We start from the raw sequence: 23,297 nt of genomic DNA on the forward strand, positions 1-23,297 counted from the left end.
AGATACAAGATTAATATATGTTTGTAATAGTTTGAGATATACATCTGTATGTGTATGAAATTTTATAGACTTACAGTATATTTTATTACCAGGAAATTTTAGTACCGAATATGGATACCACTCTCACGCTGTCAACCACATTAAACACACCATAGGATATGGTGAAAAGGGTTATGCGTGTTAAAAAGTTGTTGTTGCATACTTTTTGGTGCACTATTTAAGCGTTTTTTAATTTAACAGTTAAAATTGCATATTTTATATTTAAAGTTTTCCATTCAAACTATAATAATAAGGAAATTAGTATCGAAAACCTATAAAATACAGAAGTGAAACATATCAATTGATAGTCGAAGTTTCTATTGAAAGAGTGAATCTTATTTTGACAGGATAATCGGGAAACTAAATATAAATGCACGGTTTTTCCGCACAATTTCATTAATTTATAATTATCTGCCTATTGCATCCTTAAATAAAATAATTTGATTTGCTGTTCTTATTTTTCAACAGACTTCTTCATTTTGGCACATGCTTGAAGGAATATGCAATTATAAGTTTTCTGTACAGCCCACCTAGTAAATGCAAGAAATTTTCCATTAAACTTTGGGAAACAACAATTTTTCTGTGCGCCTCTGAATCAGTGTAAACATCTCTCAAAGAAAATCCTCAGATGAACAGTTTAGTCAGCAAAATGTTTAGTAGCCCCACCAATGTTAGCAGCAGCAGCAGTAGAATCAAAGCCAACAGAGAAAGAAATGAAGTATGTACCAACAGAAGGCAGCATCCAGTTGTGTTTATTGTCTCCATGGGAGTGGATAATGTGCTTTCTCTGTACTCTCTCGCGCGAAGCAACGCATTTAGTGCTTTTTGGGGCTTGGCAGCCTAAAAGCGGGACAAATTCGGCTCTAAGGCTGTACATATAAGGCAAATGATTTACGTGCAATGCAAAAAGAAGCATAGTTCGTGTTTAATTTTTTAATACATTGTTAAATTATCACTAATAGAAAATACAATTACGGGTAAAAACTAATCTAAAGAGAAACAGCTACTGCGAAAATTAATTAAAAAGTGAGTGCAACCGTTTTTTGTTAAATCAGGAATAAGTATAAACTTCTTTTATGCAAAAATTTGAATTTACAGTGAATTCAAGATGCGAATACATTTCTGTTTGGAAATGAAAATTATTTGAGTTTAGAACTGGATTTTGAGCAGAAATTATACAATTTTTGTGTTGAGATACATTGACTAAGTTTTCCACTTAAAACAGTAAAGAAAAATGTGATTATTTTATGTAGCGTATATGTATTGTATGCTGGTACATGTGTATATGCCTATGATCTCATAAAAAATGTCAGAGCACAATGCGTTGATGCCCTATTTCGGCTTAAAAACACACATACAGATATGTTTGTACATATGTATATACAGTTGCGAACATTGAAATCCGGGCCGGTATGCGACGGTACTCAAAGCGAATTTGGATCCAATCGATTATTAGAGCGTACCAGCTTAAACGAGCAGTAGGATTGTTTCAAAACTTATGTGGGGCCTTAGCAAAGAGTTTATACAAAACGATGTTATCAAAAATACATTGATAAGCGTGCCTCGAGGACTTCAAGATGCTCGTTGAACCGTCGAAAACCCACTTTTGAATACAAAGATGCGTCAAAATGTGCCAAGAACACCAAAATTAGACTCAGGCCATTTGACACAAACTCATATTTTCGAACGATTCAAAATTCAGAATTTGAGTAGGAAAAACCGACGAGCGTTTCAACAAAGAGCGTGTTCAAAAGCGGGTTAAGCAGATTAAATTAGATTTCCTAGGTTAACTGGCTGTTAAAAAGTGTAAAAACGCAAAATGCAATACCTTCAATTGAAGTGCACTCTTCGCAATAGACGCCATAATTTTCCAGAACATCCCTGTGCACAGTTATTGTGTCAAGAGAGTAAGCATTTTTTTTAGTTTCGGAAAAAGCGATTAGCACAGGGTGTCAAATCAGGTGAATAGAGCAAATGTTGCAAGAAAATAATTTACCTTATTGCTAGAAATTCGCTTAACTACTCTTGACCAATTGATTGATTTTTAGATCATCTGTAGCACCAATCTTAAATTCAACTAACGAAGACTTGAAAATGCGGCCAAAATGCGATACGCACTTTCATTTCAGGTATATTTTTAGTCTGTTTCTTATTATTTTAATTAAGTTTTGCGTATATTAACTAAAATGGCGCAATAACTAAAGTTCCATACATCCAAATGTCTGCTTATTTCACAGTATGGAAATACTGGACTAATATACCGCATTCAAAAACTTTGCAAGAGATGGCGATAAAACTATTTTTTTTTATAAAAAGTTAAGGAGTTTTGCAGTACATGACTTACAAAGTAAAGGAGACTTTTCAAAAGTAACTTTAGAAATGCTTATAAGTATTAGAAACAAGAAGATGTGTAAAATTCAATATTCATTATTAAAACTAAAAATATCTTAGGAAGAAATATAGAGTAGTATTTATGTATGTATGTATATTAATGAAATATTTTTCCCTTAATTCTCTTAAGTAATGCACCAAAAATACATCGAAAGTTAGAAAGAGAAAGCTCAAACATCGACTGAAAGAATAGCAAAAAAATGATGACTCTCTCAATGTCCGAACTTAATTGTACGGAACTGTATTTACATACATACATATGTACATGAGTTTCATCCAAGTGATTTGACCTAACTTTTATGAGAACAAACAAACAAAGTGTTTGATACTTGGCATCCGCCGATGTTAATTTATGTATGTATGTGCACGCATACATACGTACATCTCTGCATGGAGCCATGGATACGCGTACTATCGATTTGCAGAGTATAGAAGTCATACACAAGCGCAAGTGTATGAGTGTACTTAAAAAAAATGTTATTAACAATTGTACCATAAGTCCTGGATCCATCAAATATCACGTACACACATCCCTACTTATGCATTTTTAGCGTGTAATGAATATGCACACAGTATCCAAACAAGGACGCAGCTTACTCATATTATTATTTAGTTTGGTAAAAACCCATTATGTGCTCAAACATACATATGTATACTTGTATGTGTAGTATACTCGTATATTATATTTTATACACAAAGCGCATGTTGTCACATAAAATCAAAAAATGTGTGTGGTTTTGCATTAAGGGAAACAAAGACGCTTTCTCAACAAGTCAACTTAAGTACTTGTGTTTTTGAGAGGTAATGCATGCTGACATACACATACAAACAACCTAAGAGCGTATGCCGACAAATTCCTTTTGAATATCCCTGCCCACGTCATGGGCGTAGGCTGCGTATTGGTGTGTTGCAGAAAATGAGAAATAGGAAAGGAAAAATAGGGCAAAAATAATCTTCATATAACTGGAAAAATTTGTAGAGTATACAAAATTACGTCTTAGCGGTTCTAGGTTAAATGTGATACACAATTAATTTGATATACAGTGACTCAAATGCTTAATCGTACATACTTACTATTCAGCTTTAAAACAGAACTTTGGAACTGTGAATTAATTCTTCTTCTTAATTGGCGCGATAACCGCTTACGCGATTTTGGTCGAGTTTAACAAAGTGCGCCAGTCGTTTCTTTCTCGTGCTAACCGGCGCCATTTGGACACACCAAGTGAAGCCAAGTCCTTCTCCACCTGATCTTTCCAACGCAGAGGAGGCCTTCCTCTTCCTCTACTACCACCAGCTGGTACCGCATCGACTACTTTCAGAGCCGGAGCGTTTGTATCCATTCGGACGACATGACCCAGCCAACGTTGCCGCTGGAACTTTATTCGCTGCGCTATGTCTAGGTCATCGTAAAGCTCATACAGCTCATAGTTCCATCGCCTACAATATTCGCCATTGCCAACGTGTAAAGGTCTAAAAATCTTGCGCAGAATCTTTCTCTCAAACACTTCAAGCGTCGCCTCATCGAATGTTGTCATCGTCCAAGCTTTTGTTGGGCATGATGAGAGCCTTGTAGAGTGTTAGTTTTGTTCGTAGAGAGGACTTACTACTCAATTGCCTACTTAATCTAAAGTAGCACTTGTTGGCAAGAGAGATTCTACGTTGGATTTCAAGGCTGACATTGTTATCGGTGTTAATGCTGGTTCCTAAGTATACGAAGTCTTTTACAGCCTCGAAATCATAGCTGTCAACAGTGACGTGGGTGCCGATACGCGAGTGCGCCGACTGTTTGTTTGAAGACAGGAGGTACTTCGTTTTGTCTTCGTTCTCCAGCAGACCCATTCGCTTTGCCTCTTTATCTATTTTGGAAAAGGCAGAACTAACAGCGCGGTTGTTAAGGCCGATGATGTCGATATCATCGGCATACGCCAACAATTGTACGCTCTTATAAAAAATTAATTAATTTCGGCAAAAAACGTTCTTGTCATTTATTTAGAGTATACTCTATTTATAAAGGGTGATCAGATTGTAGGTATCTTTTCCAATAGGGGTTTTTTGACGGATCACGCGTGACTATTTTCAAACTAAATACAAAATTTGTTTCAGTATTCACTGACATTTCATCATGGAAAGACTTACGCCTCAACAACGTTTACAAATCGTACAATTGTATTACGAAAATCGACGCTCTCTGAAAAGTGTTCATCGCGCGCTCAGGCCAACTCAAGGCGTTCAGCGATGAGGTCCATTTTTGGCTTAATGGCTACGTCAATAAGTAAAACTGCCGTATTTTGGCTGAAGAGCAACCCGAAGCCATTCAAGCCATTATATTCATAGAAAACAACCGTTTGGTGCCGCGTATGGGCTGGAGGAATTATCGGTCCATATTTCTTCAAAAACGAGGCTGGCGCCAATGTAACAGAGAATGGCGATCAGAATCGTGTCATGATAAACGACTTTTTGATGCCACAAATTGAAGCCCGTGATCTCCACAACTTTTGGGTCCAACAAGACGGCGCTACTTGCCATACAAACCCATACATTCCGTGAAATAATGGATTTACTGCATCGTCGTTTCTGCAATTTATCTCTCGTTTTGGAATTTTATTTGTGGGGGTATGTAAAGTCTAAATGCTTTGTGGGCAAACCCACTCCTCCAGCGAGTCATTTAAAAATGGTGTTTACGGATCGCCGAATTACGGTGCAGTTGCGGCCAACATTCGAAAGGGATTATCTTTAAAAAATAAATGTCATGCATTTTGTTTCAATTTAAAATCTGATACCTCTAAATCGATCACCCTTTACATAGAGGTAAATTATATTTACATTCAACAGTTTTTACGGGGAAATAAAAATAAACAAAACCGTAGAATTCACGTCCAAACGAATAATAGTATACAATTGACTGCCTTTAAAATATTATACAAATCTCCCTGACCAATATTTAATGACTAATTCTTTGGCTGTTATCACAGCATTTAAACATCCGGTGAAATATTATATTATTTGGTTTTCAGAGCTTCCTTTAGTTTGTTTGTCTTCCGAGAAACTTATTTTTTTTTAGTTTTCTGGACAATTCCTTCCAAACATATTTGACTACACTGAGATCAGTCGATTGAGCAGGTGTTTGGAGTAGTTTCGGGCAATTGTACAATAGATTAACCATATCTTGGCAACAATGGAGGTGTGCTTCGGGTCATTGTCCTGACAGAAAGCAAAATTGCTCAATATACCAAAGCGTTCTACAATTTGCCTAACTGGCTTTTAGGATATTTAGATATTGAAATTTATTCATATTTCCTCCTACAAAACTAATATTATCAACATCTGCGCTTGAAACACATCCTCACATCATCTCAGACCCATCTCCATGCTTTCCAGTAGCCGTTGTATTTTTCGGCTTAAATTCAGTTTTGGGCTTTCTTAAGACATAACCTTTTATATCCGACCCATTTCAATTATATTTGCCTTCATCTGTGTGCAATATTTTAAAACAATACTATAAGTACAAAAGGTAGTGATTTAGTTATATTTAACCGTTTGCCTGATTTTTATATTCTTAGATATATTACATATTCAGTGGAAAATTTCATACGGGCGCTCTTGTCTTTCAGACTAAGACTCTTTTGCGCAATTCGCCCATGGAAGTTATGTTTTTTCATAACATTTCGAACTATTTGCTCAAAAGCCATTTTTATTGGTATTTCCCCCAACCATTTTATGAGGTTCTACGACTTATACAAAAGTATTTTTTCGAACTTCGTTTAAAACCATGCGATTATTAAGCTTCGTCAATTGGCCTAAGCCGTTTTTATTTACAATCGAAGTCACCTTTGAACCTTCTAATTGTATATTACACTGGAGAATGAGTCCTTTTCATTAATATAGATTGCCAATTTGTCCAGACATTTTTCCCTCATCATGCAATTTAACACCAGTTGGCGTTCCTTTTTAGTTGTCTGTTTTCCTTACGGGGCCATTGTGCAAGAATTATGTTTATCACTTCAAAACTTGTAGCAAACTAAAAACTGTAACGCTTTTTATGAAATTTGTTGGGCATATCAACCGAATCTTATTAATTTTTATTTTCTATTTTAAAATTGTTGAATGTAAATATAACTTTATATGAGTAATTAAATTGAGTACACTATAAATAAATGAGTAGTAGTAATAGTAATATATTTGTGTATTCCATACATTAAATATATTTAACAATATTGAAAATTCATATAAAAACAGAGTAGGATAAATAAAGTCATAGACATGTAGTATTTGATATTGTATGTTTACTTAGCTCTTAAGCGAATTCATTCAGAATTAGTTCTCTATACTTTAAACAATTACAAATGTATTTATAAAGAACAAAGTAATTATTTCCTTTTAAAATATTTAGCACCTGCGGTAGATCCAAAACTTTCTAACCGAAACACTTTACACGATTATTTAAATAAATAGGATACACTGATAAAATAAAAGTATCTTCAACAACATTTAAATTGCCAACAGTACATGTTACCGTTGTAGCGTGCTAAAGGCTCTCGCATTAAGCTTTAGTAAGCTCTAAAAATCAAGTTTATAGCATATGCCGAGAGCTCATCATTAAAATATTTTAATTCTAGCGGCGCCATATGTGAATAAAGATCATGTGTTAATGTTTTTGCGCACATTCAGCAAAAGCTAGCAGCTCTTTCTGAACCAATTTATCTATTAATAAGGGTCATATCTACACTATTGTATATTTTAGTCCACTTCTGAGCCCAATGCGATCCCTGCCTTATTGCTTCCTTAGCCAAGATGCGAGGGAGTTTGTTTGCCTGTAGACTAAGGCGCCGTACAATAAAAGTCGTATGGGTATAGAGAGTATTGAAAAACTGCGGTAATAATCCTGTTTCTAGATGGAGCATATAGTTTGGCGTATTTGGAAGTAGAAAAATTAACTTTTTTAGAAAGAATCGCAGAAGTTTCTCTACTGGCTCATATCTATCAACACCCCATATCCGAGCACCATAAAACATCATCGACCTGGACACAGTGTAGAAAATTTTAAATTTTTTGGAAATATTTATCCTCGGATTGTTTACGTATCTCAGCCACGTAGCATTTATTGCAAGTTTTGCCTCAGAAAGTTTTTTATCCAAATGTTTTATGTTACTAAATTTATAGTTTAACATAATTCCAAGATATTTCTATTCATGGGTACACTACCGTAAAACCAATGACAGCCAGCAGGAATTCTTGTACATTATCTGAAAGCCATAACTTTAGATATGTAAATAAATGATAAACAAAGTTTTTTCCAAATGAAATTAATTTATTGCTTCGAAAATCTGTTTTAAACTTCAGCTCCGAATATGTACGATTAAACGTTTGAGCCACTTGTAGACAGGGTTGGGCATAGTGCAATAAATAATTAGTGCAATAAGCGGATTTAGTGATTTGAAGATTCAGTGATAATGAAACCCTCATTTTAAATACACTAAGAAAATTAGTGGTAGTGCAAAATGCCCAACCATGTTTGCAGGTTATATTATTCCTCATAATTAGCAATTCTCCATTATTTTATCAATAAAATTAACTTAAAAGGCTTCTCATATAATTTAAAGAGCTTCCTTGCAAGCAAATGTTAAATTGTAAGACAAGTTAAATAAACTATCAAAGATAAGACGATTATTCTGTTAATTACTTTTTTTACTAGAATATTCCTTCCCAAAGTGAATATTAATACTAATTATAAATTATGTACACATATTAAATCATTAAAATGGGTGCCCCACGTTCATCCGAAAATCACAAGTTTTTTAAATTAATAATAATAGTTATTTCATACATTAATATCACAAAAATACTTATAAATAAAAATTAAAGAATCTTCTAAAACTTAAACGAGTGACAATACTAACAAAAAGAAATATTCATGTGGTCATTAAAATAGTTACGAAATAGAAATAGATACGGCACAAAAAGAGTTTAGTGGTTTTATTAAAAATTATGTTTAAATTATCAAAATTTAAGGGAGAATGGGGAGTTTTGAGACGGGTTTTGTTTTTGGACCCGTATTACTCAAAATCTTAATATTCTGCATATGTCAACGATGGAATCTTTAGTCAATGAATACTGGAAGCTATTGGTATGGCCTATTTAACAAAACTACAATTTTCCTTAAAATTAAAATTGTATATAATAATATAAAATATATATTAATACAAAATACAAAAATGTGGGGAGTTGTGAGACACCATGGTTTAAATCAATAAAAATTACTTATTTTAGTTGTTAGTTCTTTATTAAGATGAAAAATAAAAAAGAAAAGACAATTGTTATAAAAAAGTGTATAAAAAATGCAATGACATCAATCTGATGATTCGCAGTGAGAACATGTATAATAACCAGTTCGTAAATTGGCACACTTTAGGTGCACAGCTCGATCGCATACATTGCAATGAATGGAGTTGTTTCTGCTTAACTTTTTCGGCATTGCACCTTTGCAGATGATATATATACAAACAATGCATGAATATTGCGAGGTACTTATGAAAGATGCGTTAAAACGTCGAAAAAAACGGTGTCTCACAACTCCCCACATTTGTTGTCTTACAACTCCCCAAATCGTTTTTTTTTTATAAATGGCCGCGTAGTCATAAACACATCGAACGTTCATGCCCAAGTGAATGTGTAAATTCAAAGCTAATAGGACAATTAATAATTTGTATATATTGACATTTGCAATTTGCTATAACAACTGATCGAATGTATCGCAAAACAAATGATGAAAAAAACTTACCGAGACATTCCAAAACACAGTAACTGGAGAGACGCGACGAATGCGTGTAAATATGACCAATGCTAGCTGAAAAGTGAGATCGCATGGAGAACACTTGTTGACACTTAAAATCGAATGTAAACAAATGAATAATGCCGAAAGGTAACAATGTCTCACAACTCCCCATTTTCCCTTATACAATAACAACTGTGTCTACTGCGATTGTCAATTACTTTTTGTATTCGACTTGATATAATCCCACGGCAGGTTTCTGTGGGAGTGGAATACCATAGTTCTTGATTTGTTGCCATAAATCCTTCTTATTTTTAAATGTTTCCTTCCCAATTCACTTCCCTAAATCATTATTTTGAAAAAATCATTCACGTATTAACATTGAGGAGTGTTTTTAGGCAGTATCTTGCATAAAGAGCACATTCGTCTCAGCAAATGATATCATATCTTCTTCAAGTATGTCCTTGTAAATAAATTTATCCATTTTATTGGTTATGAGGTGCCGCCACCGTGCTGATTGACTGGATGACTGTGTGACTGTATTTTTTTTGTTTTTTTTTTGTTTTGTGAACCGGGGTGAGTGCTTTTTTCCTTTAGGACGTCTGACATTTCGCCTAGCACCATTTTGAAATAAATTTATTTTTGTTTCATCGCTCACACTATAACTTGTACTTTTGAGCAAAACTTTTCCACTTCGTTAAATTTGCTTGTTTCAACAGAGGAGCTTTACGAGCTATTCTGCCTGGTACAGTTCTCGCTGATATTGTACTATGTTGTTGATTTAAGATGCAATAGCCTTTGATGACTTAAAAGGATCCCTCTTGGCAGGAGTCACAATTAAATCATCAGTAGTGCAAGTCGTTTTCGCTGTGTCGCAACAATAAAATTGTTGGGCCGTCTAGGTGACTCAGCGATAAATTTGTACGACTTATTTTGTTTTCTAAGATTGGCAACAAACCTCCGCTCCTCAACTTTGTCATGCTGCGCGCTACCCATCTTTGAAATAAATTCATGTTAATTATTAATTATTAAATGAACGATCTTATTCGCTACTTACGTTGCATTAACTTAATTAACTTAATAAGTTAATATGCAAGAGTTATCTGCAAGGTCTGCCACGAGACTTCTTTGTTCAGCGAGAGATGTTTTTTTTTTTTTCACTTTTTAGTGCAAAGGGTAGAAGCTGGAATTCATACAGCAGTGACGATCAAAGGGAAGCGCCGGCTTTCTACCTCATTTGATAATTAGAAATCAAGTATTGAATTGTGCACTTACATATGTACATTAGGGCAGATATAAATGTTTACTCTACGTTGTTGCAGTAACTGAAGTATTCTACTAGTAACTATGAACAAAAAAGTCCATGGAATCATTAGTTCTAAAATAGATTTCAAGCCTCCTTATTTTTATTTTTAGTTATAAATCCCCAATAAGTTTTTATTTATTTTATATTTTTTTTCCAAGAAAATTTATATACATGTGAATGTGGTTCGAGAAATCAATTTTTGGCAGTTATTTTGTTCAAACCCCTCCGCCGGAGAGAGAGCATAGCATCAGTTACAACCTACAGTGTTTCACATTAATCTAACTGTGGTGCCAACATGTCGGCGAGTTCCAATGTTGTTGTTGTTGCTGTTGTTGTTTTATTTTCTTTATTTCATATGAAATTCAAATAATTACAATAGCGTAATAATAAATACCAGAACGTACGACTATAACACAAGTTGCCACTCGGGGGTATAATTATAATTATGAAAACAATACCTATTTTGGCCCATCGTAAAATTTGTATAGACGGGACAGGTACTAATAACGTGCTGAATATTTCTGGGATATCCAAGTAACAAACAGGACAAGCAGTAGAAGTTAGTTTTTTAAAAGGTCTTGCATTTAGATTAAGGAACTCTCCCCTTGCACGAAAGATCAAACTCATAGCATAAGCAGACAAGTCTTCACTGAAATAGTTGATGTAGATTTTTTCGTTTAGTTTAAAAATAGCAAGAACTCTTTGACATTTAGTTCTTCTATTAAATGTTCCCTCAAGGAAGTAGAAGAAAATACAGTTAGACTCTCCATATTTAAAGTTTGCGGCAAGTATTTTAATTTTTTAACCCAGAATACCTCAAGGCGCACAACTTCTTTAGCAAGGATATGCGGAAGTATGTTACTTGGTAGAGAAAAACAGTGCAAAACAGAATACAGTCTGTGTCAGAAAAAAGGAACCGCGATTATTCATGAAGTTTAAAAAATAAATATATTTAACATTTTTTTTACATGAAAATATGTCGCAATTACTCAATAAGCCGTGTAGTCTTCATCGTTGTCGAGTATAGGCTGGCATCTTTTTCATGCATTGGACCACCTTTCTGCGTAGCTCGTCGACAAACAGGACTAGATTTTGTGAACTTGACGTACGAGTTACTCTAAGTCATGGACTGGCCTTCCGCCAAGATGCGTTTTCATAGTTCCCCACACATTTTTAATGGGGTTGGAGTCTGGGGACTGGGAAGGCCAGTCCAATACTGTGACGCCATTTTCTTGTTTTGTTGTTTCTCAATGTGTTTTTCTGAGAGCAGTGGTTTTGATGATGTGGGACGGCAGGTTATGTTCGCCTCCTTCAGTTGACGTTCGATGGTGTTGCTGGCTTGGCGTAGTCACAAAGAAGGGTCCCGCTTAAAAAGTTGGCCGATCATTTTGTCCTGCTTTTTTGTCGCCACTCACTTCAAGCCGCGCTCGGAAAAGTCATCAACATTTTTGTACACCATTATCGTTGATTCCACATCACAACAAACTTTTTTTGATTTTTAATCACTTTTGCAGCCGCGGCGCACGATAATTTCGGCCCTTTGGAATGCGTGCATAAAAATACCGCCTCGAAATGCTTCGCGTACTTCTCACTCATTTCTGTTTGATTGTGCTTACGGGAAAGTTTCGAACGACACTAACTTGAGTTAGCACTGGCGTCGTAGCCCTTGAGTGGGACTATTACGCAGCAAAAAGCAGAAGGAAATATATCTTCAAGTTCCAAGAAAAAGACCGGTTCTTTTCTTCTGGTACAGACTGTACTCGTACATAAGCTCTAAGAGTATGCAAATATTGCGGAAATATATTAGTTTCAATGTGGATCACGGAATTCGACGTGTTTCCAGGCGAAAATATCAGTTTTTTAATAAAGAAACGCAGTCTCTCTACTGGCTCATATTTTTCTGCACTCCAAAGTTCCAATGCATCATACGACAATGATGGCGAAATGGCAGCTCATTGAAATGTGAAAGGGCGCAAAAACAACTATACGTTACCCACTTTTGTTTTGACTTATTTCTGGCGTTTAGGTTGAATTTTGATTTATTAAGGGACTTATAGTAAAATTTTAGGACAAATATTTTTGTATACATTTTAAACCGTTATGTCACTCTGTTATGAGTATTTTTTGCGCAGTAAATCAAAAATGAGTACTCTATTGTTTTCCCATGGGATTTTTGGAGTATAAATGTAAATTTTTTAATGATTAAATTAAATGGTCAAATGTCTTCGTTGTCACCCAGACGCCTTAGTGAATTTTAACCATTTATAACTCGTTGAAAACAGAATTGAGAGTAGTTTAGTTTTGCATATAATCTTATACTTAGTCTTGCCATAAATTCTCTGAAAAATTCTACAATGCATACGGCGAGAAGAAATTCGAAAAAAAAGTTGCGTTCTTTCTGCTTGTGTTCGTATGCATTGTCCACTCATAAATTATACTGTTTCGTGGCAAATTTTGCTTGTTAACAATGGAGTGGGAAGCTAAGGAAAATCGCATTGCAGTGAATGCATTATGTAAATGTGGTAAAAGTGCAAGTGAGATTCACGAATTGCCGAAAAAACTTAATATTTCGCGAATGTTTATTTGCCGCACGATCAATCATTTTTCTCAAATGCCTGAAGTAACAGACAGTAAAAGAAGTGGTAGTCCTCGCGTGGTTGGAACCAGTGTAGCCATAAAAGGCGTTCGATAAAGAACTCGCAGAAATCCCCTTAGAAAGCAGAAAATCATGTCCGAGAAATGAATGTATCGACCAGATTCATGTCAAGAGGAATTAGAGATGATCTCCACATGAAAGCCATCCGTCACTGAACTAGTCATCTTGAAGAAAATTGGACTCGACAGAAGTGCCACGCGGTCACCGGCCATGAAAATATTCTTTTCACAGATAAGAAAATGTTCAATGTTGAAAAAGTTTTTAATAATAAAAACGACAAAATCTGTGCTAAAACTTCTAAAGACGCAAAAGCGTTCAGCGTGACCACCATCCAGCCTCCAGAATGGTTTGATGGGGAGTGTCTTGTAAAGGCGTCACATCTCTTTATTTCTGCGAAAAAGGGGTTAGGACCGGGTGTGTGTTCGGGCCAAGTGTGCCAGGATGATGTCTTAGAAGGCGTGGTGAAGCAGTTGAGCAGTACTCTCTTCAATGGAGAGCGTTGGATCTTCCAGCAAGATTCCGCTAGCGTTCATAAGGCAAAAACCAGCCAGCTGTAGCAAAAAAGGTATTCTTGGGTTCATCGCTGCAGAAGATTGGATGTCTGGAAGTCCACAGATCTGAATCCATTGGACTACAGTTTGTGATCAGAATTGTAGAACATGGTATGTATGTCGAAAACCTCACAGAAATGTGAAGTCTCACACAATCTTTGGTTCGAGTAGCAACGTCAATATCCATGGAAAAGCTTGCGTAAAAGCAAATGGTGACCATTTCGAATGAAAATTAAGAATGTTAAATATTTACATGATTAAATAAAACTAACTTCATTAAAAAAAGTATTAATAGGACTATGAATAAGTTCGTGCGGGGTTTTTCGAAATTTGAAACTTTATTGACGTAAAATGGTTACAAATTTAATATTCAAAATATTGTCCATCGCTTACTACTACTTTTTCCCATCTTTCTGGCAATTCACGGATTCCCTTTGTGAAAAATTCGGTCGGTTTTGCCGCAATCCACGAATCGATCCATTTTTTGACTTCATCGTAATTACGGAAGTGCTGGTCAGCCAGGCCATGTTGCATCGATCGGAAGAGATAGTAATCGGATGGCGCAAGGTCTGGACTATACGGCGGGTGGGGTAGGACATCCCATTTGAGCGTTTCTAAGTATGTTTTGACCACTTGTGCAACATGTGGCCGAGCATTGTCATGTTGCAAAATAACTTTGTCGTGTCTATCGGCGTATTGCGGCCGTTTTTCTCGCAGTGCTCGGCTCAAACGCATCAATTGTCGTCGGTAGACATCCCCCGTAATCGTTTCATTCGGTTTCAGTAGCTCATAATACACAACACCCAGCTGGTCCCACCAGATACACAGCATAACCTTCAGGCCATGAATATTCTGCGCCGACGTCGATGTTGAAGCACGGCCAGGGTATCCATACGTTGCCCGACGTTTTGGATTGTCGTAATGGACCCACTTTTCATCGCCAGTCACAATTCGATGCAAAAAACCCTTTCTTTTGTGCCGTTGAAGCAGTTGTTCGCATGCCATAAAACGGCGTTCAACGTCTCTTGGCTTCAATTCATACGGCACCCAATGGCCTACCTTTCGGATCATTCCCATATCTTTTAAACGTTTGGAAATGGTTGATTGATCAACTCCCAAAGTTTTTGCAACCTCTTCTTGCGTTTGAGCCGGATCTTGATCGAGCAATTCCTCCAATTCGGTATCCATGAACTTTGGCGGCGCACCCTCGCGTTCTTCGTCTTCCAAGCCAAAATCACCACTTTTAAAGCGTGCAAACCACTTCTGGCACGTTCGCTCAGATAGAGCATGCTCACCATAAACTTCCACCAAGATACGATGACTTTCGGCTGCTTTTTTCTTCATATTAAAATAATGAAGAAGAATTCCCCGCAAAAACACATTATTTGGCACGAAATTCGACATTTTCAAGTGTGGTAAAAATATTGTTGTTTACGCTTCAAATAAAAAACTTATACTGACGTTTGTGCCTTACGACAGTAGCTCTCCAATGAATGTTTGGAAATGTGGATCGATGGAATAATAATCAAGTTACGCCATCTGTTGTAAAACCGCACGAACTTATAAATAGACCTATTATAATTTCGTATCTATAACGGACTTAAATTGTAACAGAACTTATGGCAGGACTAAGTATATACTATACAGTAGGAAATCAAATAATCATTTAAAATCGTATGCAAAATGAAAGAATGTACAAAAATTTAAAATTTTTCTTATATTCAACCTTTATGCCCCGATTTCCTTAAGATGTACAAGTATTCACATTTTATAAGGCATTGTAAGCTGCTTATTTAGAATGGCATATAAAACTTTTTTACTTTAACGAATAAAAATGCATAAAGTTACGAGTAAGTACATGCTTCTGCTTATTTAACTAGGCCAAAGAAAAACTATATTATATTCGAAAAATTGTTTCTTAGACAGCTAATATTAAATTGACAAATATAGTGAATTGTAGTGAATAGAACTTTTTCTGGAACATTGAACTTCTCGTGTTTTATTTATCAAATACTTTAAGGTCTATATATATGCATAAATAAATGAAATAAAATAGTAACAATACATTTTTTTTTATTAGAAAGTTGGGAAATTTGATGTTTTTCTTTTAAAAATAGTCATATAGAGTAAACTTCGCAATGTTACGCTTTGTAGCGGAGAGTTTTGATCAAAATAAACACCAACAAACAAAAAACCGTAAACATAAATTTACTTCCAAAAAAATATAACAAAATAAAATTAATTAAATATAACTAAAATTTAAAAATAAGTAAGCTCAAAAACCAGATTAAAGGTTTTCTTCCATGAAACATTATCTTATTATCTTCAGAATTGCCAGTAGAATACCTCGCCGCCAAAATAAAAGAATTTTAAGAGCTATTTGACTCGCCCGGATATACATTTACATATGTAAGCCTTGAAATGAGACGGAGAATCTCTCTTGCCAACAAGCGCTGGTTTGAACTAAGTAGGCAGATGTGTAGTAAAGTCCTCTCTCGATGAACAAAACTAAGGTTCTCATCATACCCGTTCTATCGCATGGCGCAGAAACTTGGACAATATTCGATGAGACGTCCCTTGGAGTGTTTGAGAGCAAGATTCTGCGGAAGATTTTTGGACCTTTGCATATTGATGATGGCGAGTATCGTAGGCGGCTGAAGTGAGCTGTATGAGCTTTACGACGACATAGACAAAGCGCAGCGAACAAAGATTAAGCGGCTTCGTTGGCTGGGTCATGTCGTCCGAATGGACACAAACGCTTCGGCTCTGAAAGTATTCGATACGGTACTAGCCGGTAGTAGCAAAGGAAGAGGAAGACTTCCTCTGTGTTGGAAAGATCAGATGTGGAAGGACTCAGCTTCACTTGGTGTGTCCAACTGGCACCGGTTAGCAAGAGAAAGAAACGACGGGCGCACTTTGTTAAACTCGACCAAAATCACGTAAGCGGTTATCGCGCCAATTAAGAAGAAGAAGAATATACCGTTTCCCCGACAGTCAGTTCTACGTTACCGAAACGACCCGGATTTATATCCGGCCAAGGACTATCATTCCAGCAGCATTCCCCGTATGTAAGTATGGGGAATGTTTATGCTGCTACAACAACAATATACATTTATAGATCACATATATCTATTTTTCATTTCAATTCAAAAACGAAGAGCCAATTTTATTGTACAATTTTAAAATTGTAACCTCTTTCCCTTTCTAAGAAAATTTTCCAATAAGTTATTTTTGTGGGAAGAGAGAAGTAGCTTATTAGGGATTCATATCTTTAACCCAAAAAATTGACAGCGGCACAAAACCAAATTTTGATTTGTTTAAACTTTAATAGTATTAGTGTAAAAACAGTATAAAAATTGCTTACAAAATCGTTTGAATGTACATATAAAAATACAATACTAACTAACCAAAAGCCATACGTACCAATTGACTTTGGACTGTCTTACCTTGAAAACTTAATTAAGAAAATCTTCGCCATAAACTTGTATCAATGCAATGTTGCTATCTTGTGGAAGTTTAATTGTATTCACATCGCATTCATTTAGGTAAACCGCGCCGAGGTAGGCAGTGTCTTTCGCTTCTTCACTTCGCCGATATAGCACGCCGATATCCTTCACTTGAATCGCGCCATCAAACGCCACTACATAATAACGCACACGCCAGCCATTCGGCGCATTTTCTGGAATCGCAAATTCTTTAGGTATTTTTGGTGTATCTAGCGTATTTTTTGATAATTCATCATTGTATTTTGGCTTTAATGGGGACACATAACAGCGCCCCTTTTGCAGGCTGGTTGTGTTGAAGTATTCACCCATGAATAGATAGCAATCGCGTGCGTTATTTCTAGTGCAGAAACGCAAAATGCAGTCAAAATCCCCATCATTTGGATGAAGTTTGAAAGCGTATGCAAAAACTAATCCTCCACTTTGCAATCTAAAATCGGAAGCGATGATACGAAAGCTATTATTGTACTGTAATATTCGCAGACATGACCCGCCATTAAAAGCATCTGAATAGTAGCGTTCGGCGAGTAAATATAGAGGCACTGAAGGTTGCAACGAACAACGCGATAAATTAAAAAATTGTTCACCATCTCCCCCACCACTACCGCTCACGCTGCTCTTTGAATGTCCGTGCACATATGTACACTTTCCCGATCCCAAACAAAAATCCGTATAAAACGGCAGCACATTGTAGAGATGTGTGGCTAAATATTCCCATAATGAAAACCAAAATTTTTCGTTGCGTCGTAAAAAAGCATCGTTTACGGCATCATCTCCCAGTGGTTGTTTTATATTGTATCCAAACATTTGTAATGTTTCATATGTCCAAGCTGGTGCAAAAACACCCGTAGAGAAACGTTGACTCACAATGCGCGCCAAAGTTTGTTTACTCTGAAATTTGCCAACTTGACCACGTCCAAAAACATCGATGCCAAAAAAGGCGCGTTGACATTGAGATTGTACGCGCTCACAAATTTCTGTCGTCACCTCGAGACTTTTGTCGCTCCAAGCGTAATTGATGAGCATACCATGTGCATTACGAAAAAATCGCACATTTTTAGCATTAACTTCATTTTGCCATTTCAATTCGCCAGTATCTATAATGCTGTCATACCAGAACACCACACCACGTTTCACTTCTTTTTCGATGCTTATACGTAAGCGATCTACGAGGTAACTGAAATGAATGCAGATTTGAAAATCAATTTGAACACCATATTGATATGTATACTTATACTCACTAAAGGTTTTTCACATTTTCTAGCTTAACGACGCTTTCAACATTAATTAGCCAACCTTCAAAACAATAATGTTTGCATAGTTTCACCATAGCTTCGACAATCTTATCTACCATATCTGTTGACTCCAAAACTTCGTTCAATAATGACGCATGTGCCTTTTCGGTAATGAATGTGCCTATCAAAATATATGTCATAATTACTAAACTATAAAAACCCATCTGCCATTCGTAGCCACACTAAGACGCATACCACAACATGGAGGAGGAGCTCAGCCAAGCAACCAACAAAGGATGTAGCGCCATTTATATATGTATACTTATGCACTTATAAGATTTGCTAATTTTGTTTATACGAGTTTACATGCAGTAGCTATTTCAAATATGATTTTGTTAAGGATCAAAGAGAGGATTTAAATTGATCTGTGATCTTCAACAAAACAGCATATATCTCTATTTGTAAACAAAAATATTTGTACGTATGTACATATACTCGTGTAGATACTTACCCAGAACCCTTACCCCGTGTTTGTGTGCGGCATTTATCCATCCACATGGTGGTATTGTTATATAATTATGACTAAAGTAACAAAAATAGTCAATACCGGCCCAGTGGTAGAAGCGATAGTCATCATACTTTTTTGATGAGTGGAAATGACTGCATTATAAAAAACAACTTAGTTAATGCAAAATCATTAATTTCAAATATAAAAGTATACTTACCGATCTTCTAGGTAGTTACCCATCATATCGTGGCAGACTAGAATTTCACGCCTATTGTGATTTCCAATTGGTTCTCTATAATTGCTCAGCATTTGGAACTGTCTTTGCAGATATATAGGTGCAGCGCGAGGCGCTAATAGTGTTACATATTGCTCCCATTGTATATCTTTACTTCGCAGTTCAAATGCTAATAACTGTTCGTTGGAGTGAATCGCCTCTGCTTCTAGTTGATCTTCAAGAGAAAAATTTTGCATATTGTTTCAAAAGTTTTTAAATTTGTGCGCACATTAAATACTCTTCTTCATATACTGAACGCTTCGCATTGAATGCAAATGTTGTAATGCGATAAACGCATTTTGTGTCAATAATATGTGTAGTCTTTATCAGAAGCTTTAGATAGTTTATACACTCAGTTGCACTTAGGAAGTGTAACTAGAAATTTTATGATTTAGTAATTCTTACACGAGCGATACTAATGTATATATGATAGGTATGTACATCCATATGTAATGCGGCTGCTGAAAGTTTGAACCGAGTAAAAAGCTCTGCCTTATCACTGTTTTAGGAATTTCGCTATATATCGCGACCTTGCAATTTTTTCCCATAAACATGTATTAAAGATACGTTTAAATAATAAATAATGAAAACATATATAGTTGGGCCTAAAGAAGGTAGACACAAATGTTTGGGTATAACTTAGTTTTCTTTTTTGTTTTTAGGAAATAGATTTTGGGTAAGTCATAAATTCAAGAAATATTTTGTATATTTCTTCTACAGCTTTGAGGAAAATATGTTTGGTAAGTCTGGGGGTTATGAGCCCGAGTCTGTCCCATAGCGTACAGCCGGTACAGCCCACCCTAACCTAAATCTGTAACAACATTAAATATAGCAACGAATATTTTTAATAATTATTTATTTTGGAATAACCGACAAATAAGAATTGGTTATACGTTTAAAAAAATGTTGTAGCCGAACGAAAGAATTTTCTTTCATACGCCAGCATAGTTTAATGACATGCAAATATTTAGACCCACATCTATACACATGTCTGCGGCAATAGCCACAAAGCCAAATAACTGATGTGTGTATTAACACATCAAGAAAACTGTCAACCAAGCCTGCCCTTTTTACTTGCTGTTATAGGAAAACCTAATTTATTTTGATTAGCAAATTGGCACTCACTGCAACATTCCGCGCTCCCATCGCATGTTTTCATTTCGCCTATTCGCTGATTATTTTATTTCTATTTTCATTTACACAATTAGAAAACAAATGTGGGTTTTATAAAATTTTTACATAAAAATAAAACAAACTAACAAAAATAAAACTCTTAATCACTAAACACCATAAGTTGTCCATAAGAAACACGGTAAATGAAGTGACAGCAGAAGACAATCAGAATGAAAATAACATCAGCTGACTGGTGATTAGTGGTGAGACATTGATATTAGTCGTATTCGATAACGGAAAAATTTATTAGCATGAAAATGTATAGACATATGACTTAAGTTCTTGTAAGCAAACATAATTGTTTCTTGTCGAATCTGCTGTTTTGTGCACCGGTTTGAAATTTGCAAGCTATATTCAATTATCAACAAGGGCTACTGATGGCTTATTTTGTTATCGAACACAACTATTGTAGAAATAATCGACACCAGCCGCTATCTATTGAAAAGTGTTTAAAAGGGTATTTCAAAAGACGCGCTTAGATGTTGTTTTAAAATAAAACTTGAATAAGTTTAAATTCTTTCAGGCTTGACTATTTTTATTCAAAATACGGCTCTCAATAAATGTATGGGAAAAAGACTTCATTTAAATGTCCACCATGAGAAATAACGATTTTTTCAATATGTTGTTCTTAAAGATCGACAATTTTCATAATAAGTTTCAATAACTTATAATGCGTTCACATATAAGTAGATGATCTACTTCTTCGCGCTTAACTCAAAATCCGTAATTAAAAAGCACGATTTCCCATACAAAATTTCTCTCCCAAAATCTGAGATTATAAAATAATTCCAAGATAAAACGATACTTTTTGACATACAACCCTGTGTTTTCTGTGCTATCGATAATTATTATTACAAATATGAGGAGAATCATCAAAATAAAAACTAAATTAAATGAATGCCGACAAAGAAAACAGGTCCGCAAACATAATTCTAATACAATTTTTGTTATACATATATTTCGTCCAACTGTTTATTATTAGCAGCCAATTGCGCAATTAAATTAGCTATTCCTTGTCCTTATATTTTGTTCATATCGTTAATAATAATTAAAGAAACTAAAAACAGCGAAATATTCCACCAAAACCATTTCTATGAAGAAAAGCCTCTCAAAGCAGTATTGACATCTGATTGTTAATTTTGCAGGTAATCTGCCATATGGGAACGGGTCGATTAATTTGGTGGATTTATAGGTGATTAATGTATATGTGAACGTATTATTATTTAAAATATTAACTTAGCATTTTTATTAGCTTTATATATATATATATATATACCTGAAACTATTCTAACAATGTAAATTACTTAATAAACCTGTATCTTCTCTCTTTCTTTTTTAGTGACAAAACTGTAATGTCTAAATTATTATTCAAACTGCGGAATGAACGTATTCAATATTTCACTAAACCATCTCCTATAAACAAAGCATTTATAGAACTTACAGAAAATACGCACGAAGAGCAGTCTTCGATTTACATATTTAAAAAATCGTGATTGCCAAGTAAAAAAGTTTACCGTCAAAATGCCAGCGGGCAGAGTAGCCGGTAAAGCTGGCTATTCTAATCACTACTACAACGGTAAGTGCTTCAGACGCTGAATAATTTTAAGTATGTATGTTTTTATGTATACTTATATTTTTTTAAATTTGTATTTTCATAAAACTCGGTCCGTTCAACTAGGACGATCATATGTTGGAATCAACGAAGAAATTATGTGGGTCAGTATAGGAATGGGTGTAACGATTGCAATACTCATAACAATCGCGTTATGTTATATTGCTCGTGAGAAGTGTCAAAAACGTCAACGAGAATATTATGTGACCGCGTAGTTCCTTTTGTAACCAGCCTGCTAACTACTCCATTACATGATTTTGTTGGTCGCCAAGAATGTAGCTTTTTGTCATAGCTTTCCGAAGAATTATTCATCCCAACTGTACAAAGTTCAACGACTTTCGCGGAAGATGAAATGTTTATAATTAAACGATTATATTGCAAAAAGCAGATATCTTAACGTGTGAAAAATAAATGCAACGCACAAGACACTTCACACTTCCGTAAAATAAAAAGGTATATATTTTACTAACATACATGTGTATGTATGCAGGTACAGAGTTCAAGTATATACCTAATCATATTGGTACGTACATATATGAGTATATATTATATATGTATGTGTCAAAAATTGTATTGTAATGTTATGAATTAGAATGTAAAAAAATATATACTAATTAAAAAAACTAGGCCCTATATTATACACAATTTAAGACCCAGGATCCTCTAACAAGCCTTTTTTATTGATGTTACCTTACGTAATATAATCAAGGAACATCTCTGCTCAATATACATACATTAATTGTCATATGGAAATACCTTATGAAAATAAAAATAAAAAGAAAAACAGGTATTTATGCACTTTAATTGTTGTTGAATTTTGCAAACGGAAAGAAAAAATATAAATATTGATATTGGATTGTTAAACATGGAGAAATTAGTATTTACACTTCAAGAAAACTATAGCATTATTGATGAAGTTATGTGATGTACATTTTATGTAAGTTGTACTCCTGCATGTATTTATTGAAAATCGGTTACTTTTAAGCCTTGCGAATAATAAACAATTATTTAAATGTGGAAGCCATTATTATATTTACTAGATTAATAAACATAATTTATAGTTTTTATTAATAATTTTGGCACCTCACCGTAAGTACATGCGAGTATACACACTTGTGATCATATTAAAATATTTACCGATTAAACTGTTTTTATAAAAATAAGACGCAAATTTAATTGTATGTTAAATCAACTGCACCTTTTCCATTTTTTTAGAAACCGTTACACAAAGAACCCCACTGGTTATGAGTTTTATAATAAAAGTTTGGAGAAAAAAGTTA

General features: G+C 35.0%; 2 protein-coding genes across 3 annotated transcripts; one reads left to right on the plus strand and one right to left on the minus strand.

The window, feature by feature from the left end:
• Positions 1 to 755: 755 nt before the first annotated feature.
• Positions 756 to 23,297, plus strand: LOC128866920 (uncharacterized). Of its 2 annotated transcripts, none has more exons than XM_054107973.1 (3): positions 756 to 1,065; positions 21,745 to 21,981; positions 22,084 to 23,297. In XM_054107973.1, exons 2-3 carry the CDS (start codon positions 21,927 to 21,929, stop codon positions 22,230 to 22,232), a joined length of 204 nt encoding a protein of 67 aa, XP_053963948.1. In that variant the 5' UTR covers positions 756 to 1,065; positions 21,745 to 21,926; the 3' UTR covers positions 22,233 to 23,297. The 2 variants fall into 2 exon arrangements, with proteins under 2 accessions (XP_053963948.1, XP_053963949.1); XM_054107974.1 differs by lacking the exon at positions 756 to 1,065 and adding an exon at positions 21,511 to 21,597.
• LOC128866919 (cytosolic endo-beta-N-acetylglucosaminidase) lies at positions 17,019 to 20,570 on the minus strand. The gene is made up of 5 exons (XM_054107971.1): positions 20,358 to 20,570; positions 19,176 to 19,407; positions 18,962 to 19,110; positions 18,457 to 18,631; positions 17,019 to 18,392 (listed from the first exon to the last, which is right to left on the minus strand). The coding sequence occupies exons 1-5, from the start codon at positions 20,389 to 20,391 to the stop codon at positions 17,168 to 17,170; spliced, it is 1,815 nt and encodes a 604-aa protein (XP_053963946.1). The 5' UTR covers positions 20,392 to 20,570; the 3' UTR covers positions 17,019 to 17,167.

The sequence above is a fragment of the Anastrepha ludens genome, chromosome 6, assembly GCF_028408465.1.
Source record: "Anastrepha ludens isolate Willacy chromosome 6, idAnaLude1.1, whole genome shotgun sequence".
NCBI classification, from domain to species: Eukaryota; Metazoa; Arthropoda; class Insecta; order Diptera; family Tephritidae; genus Anastrepha; species Anastrepha ludens.

Coding starts and splice junctions, on each gene's coding strand:
- LOC128866920 (XM_054107973.1), top strand. CDS start 21,927: ATGCCAGCGGGCAGAGTAGCCGGTAAAGCTGGCTATTCTAATCACTAC. Junction 21,982..22,083: donor TTCTAATCACTACTACAACG/GTAAGTGCTTCA, acceptor CCGTTCAACTAG/GACGATCATATGTTGGAATC.
- LOC128866919 (XM_054107971.1), bottom strand. CDS start 20,391: ATGAAAACATGCGATGGGAGCGCGGAATGTTGCA. Junction 18,632..18,961: donor ACACGGGGTAAGGGTTCTGG/GTAAGTATCTAC, acceptor ATATTTTGATAG/GCACATTCATTACCGAAAAG. Junction 18,393..18,456: donor GAAAATGTGAAAAACCTTTA/GTGAGTATAAGT, acceptor CATTCATTTCAG/TTACCTCGTAGATCGCTTAC.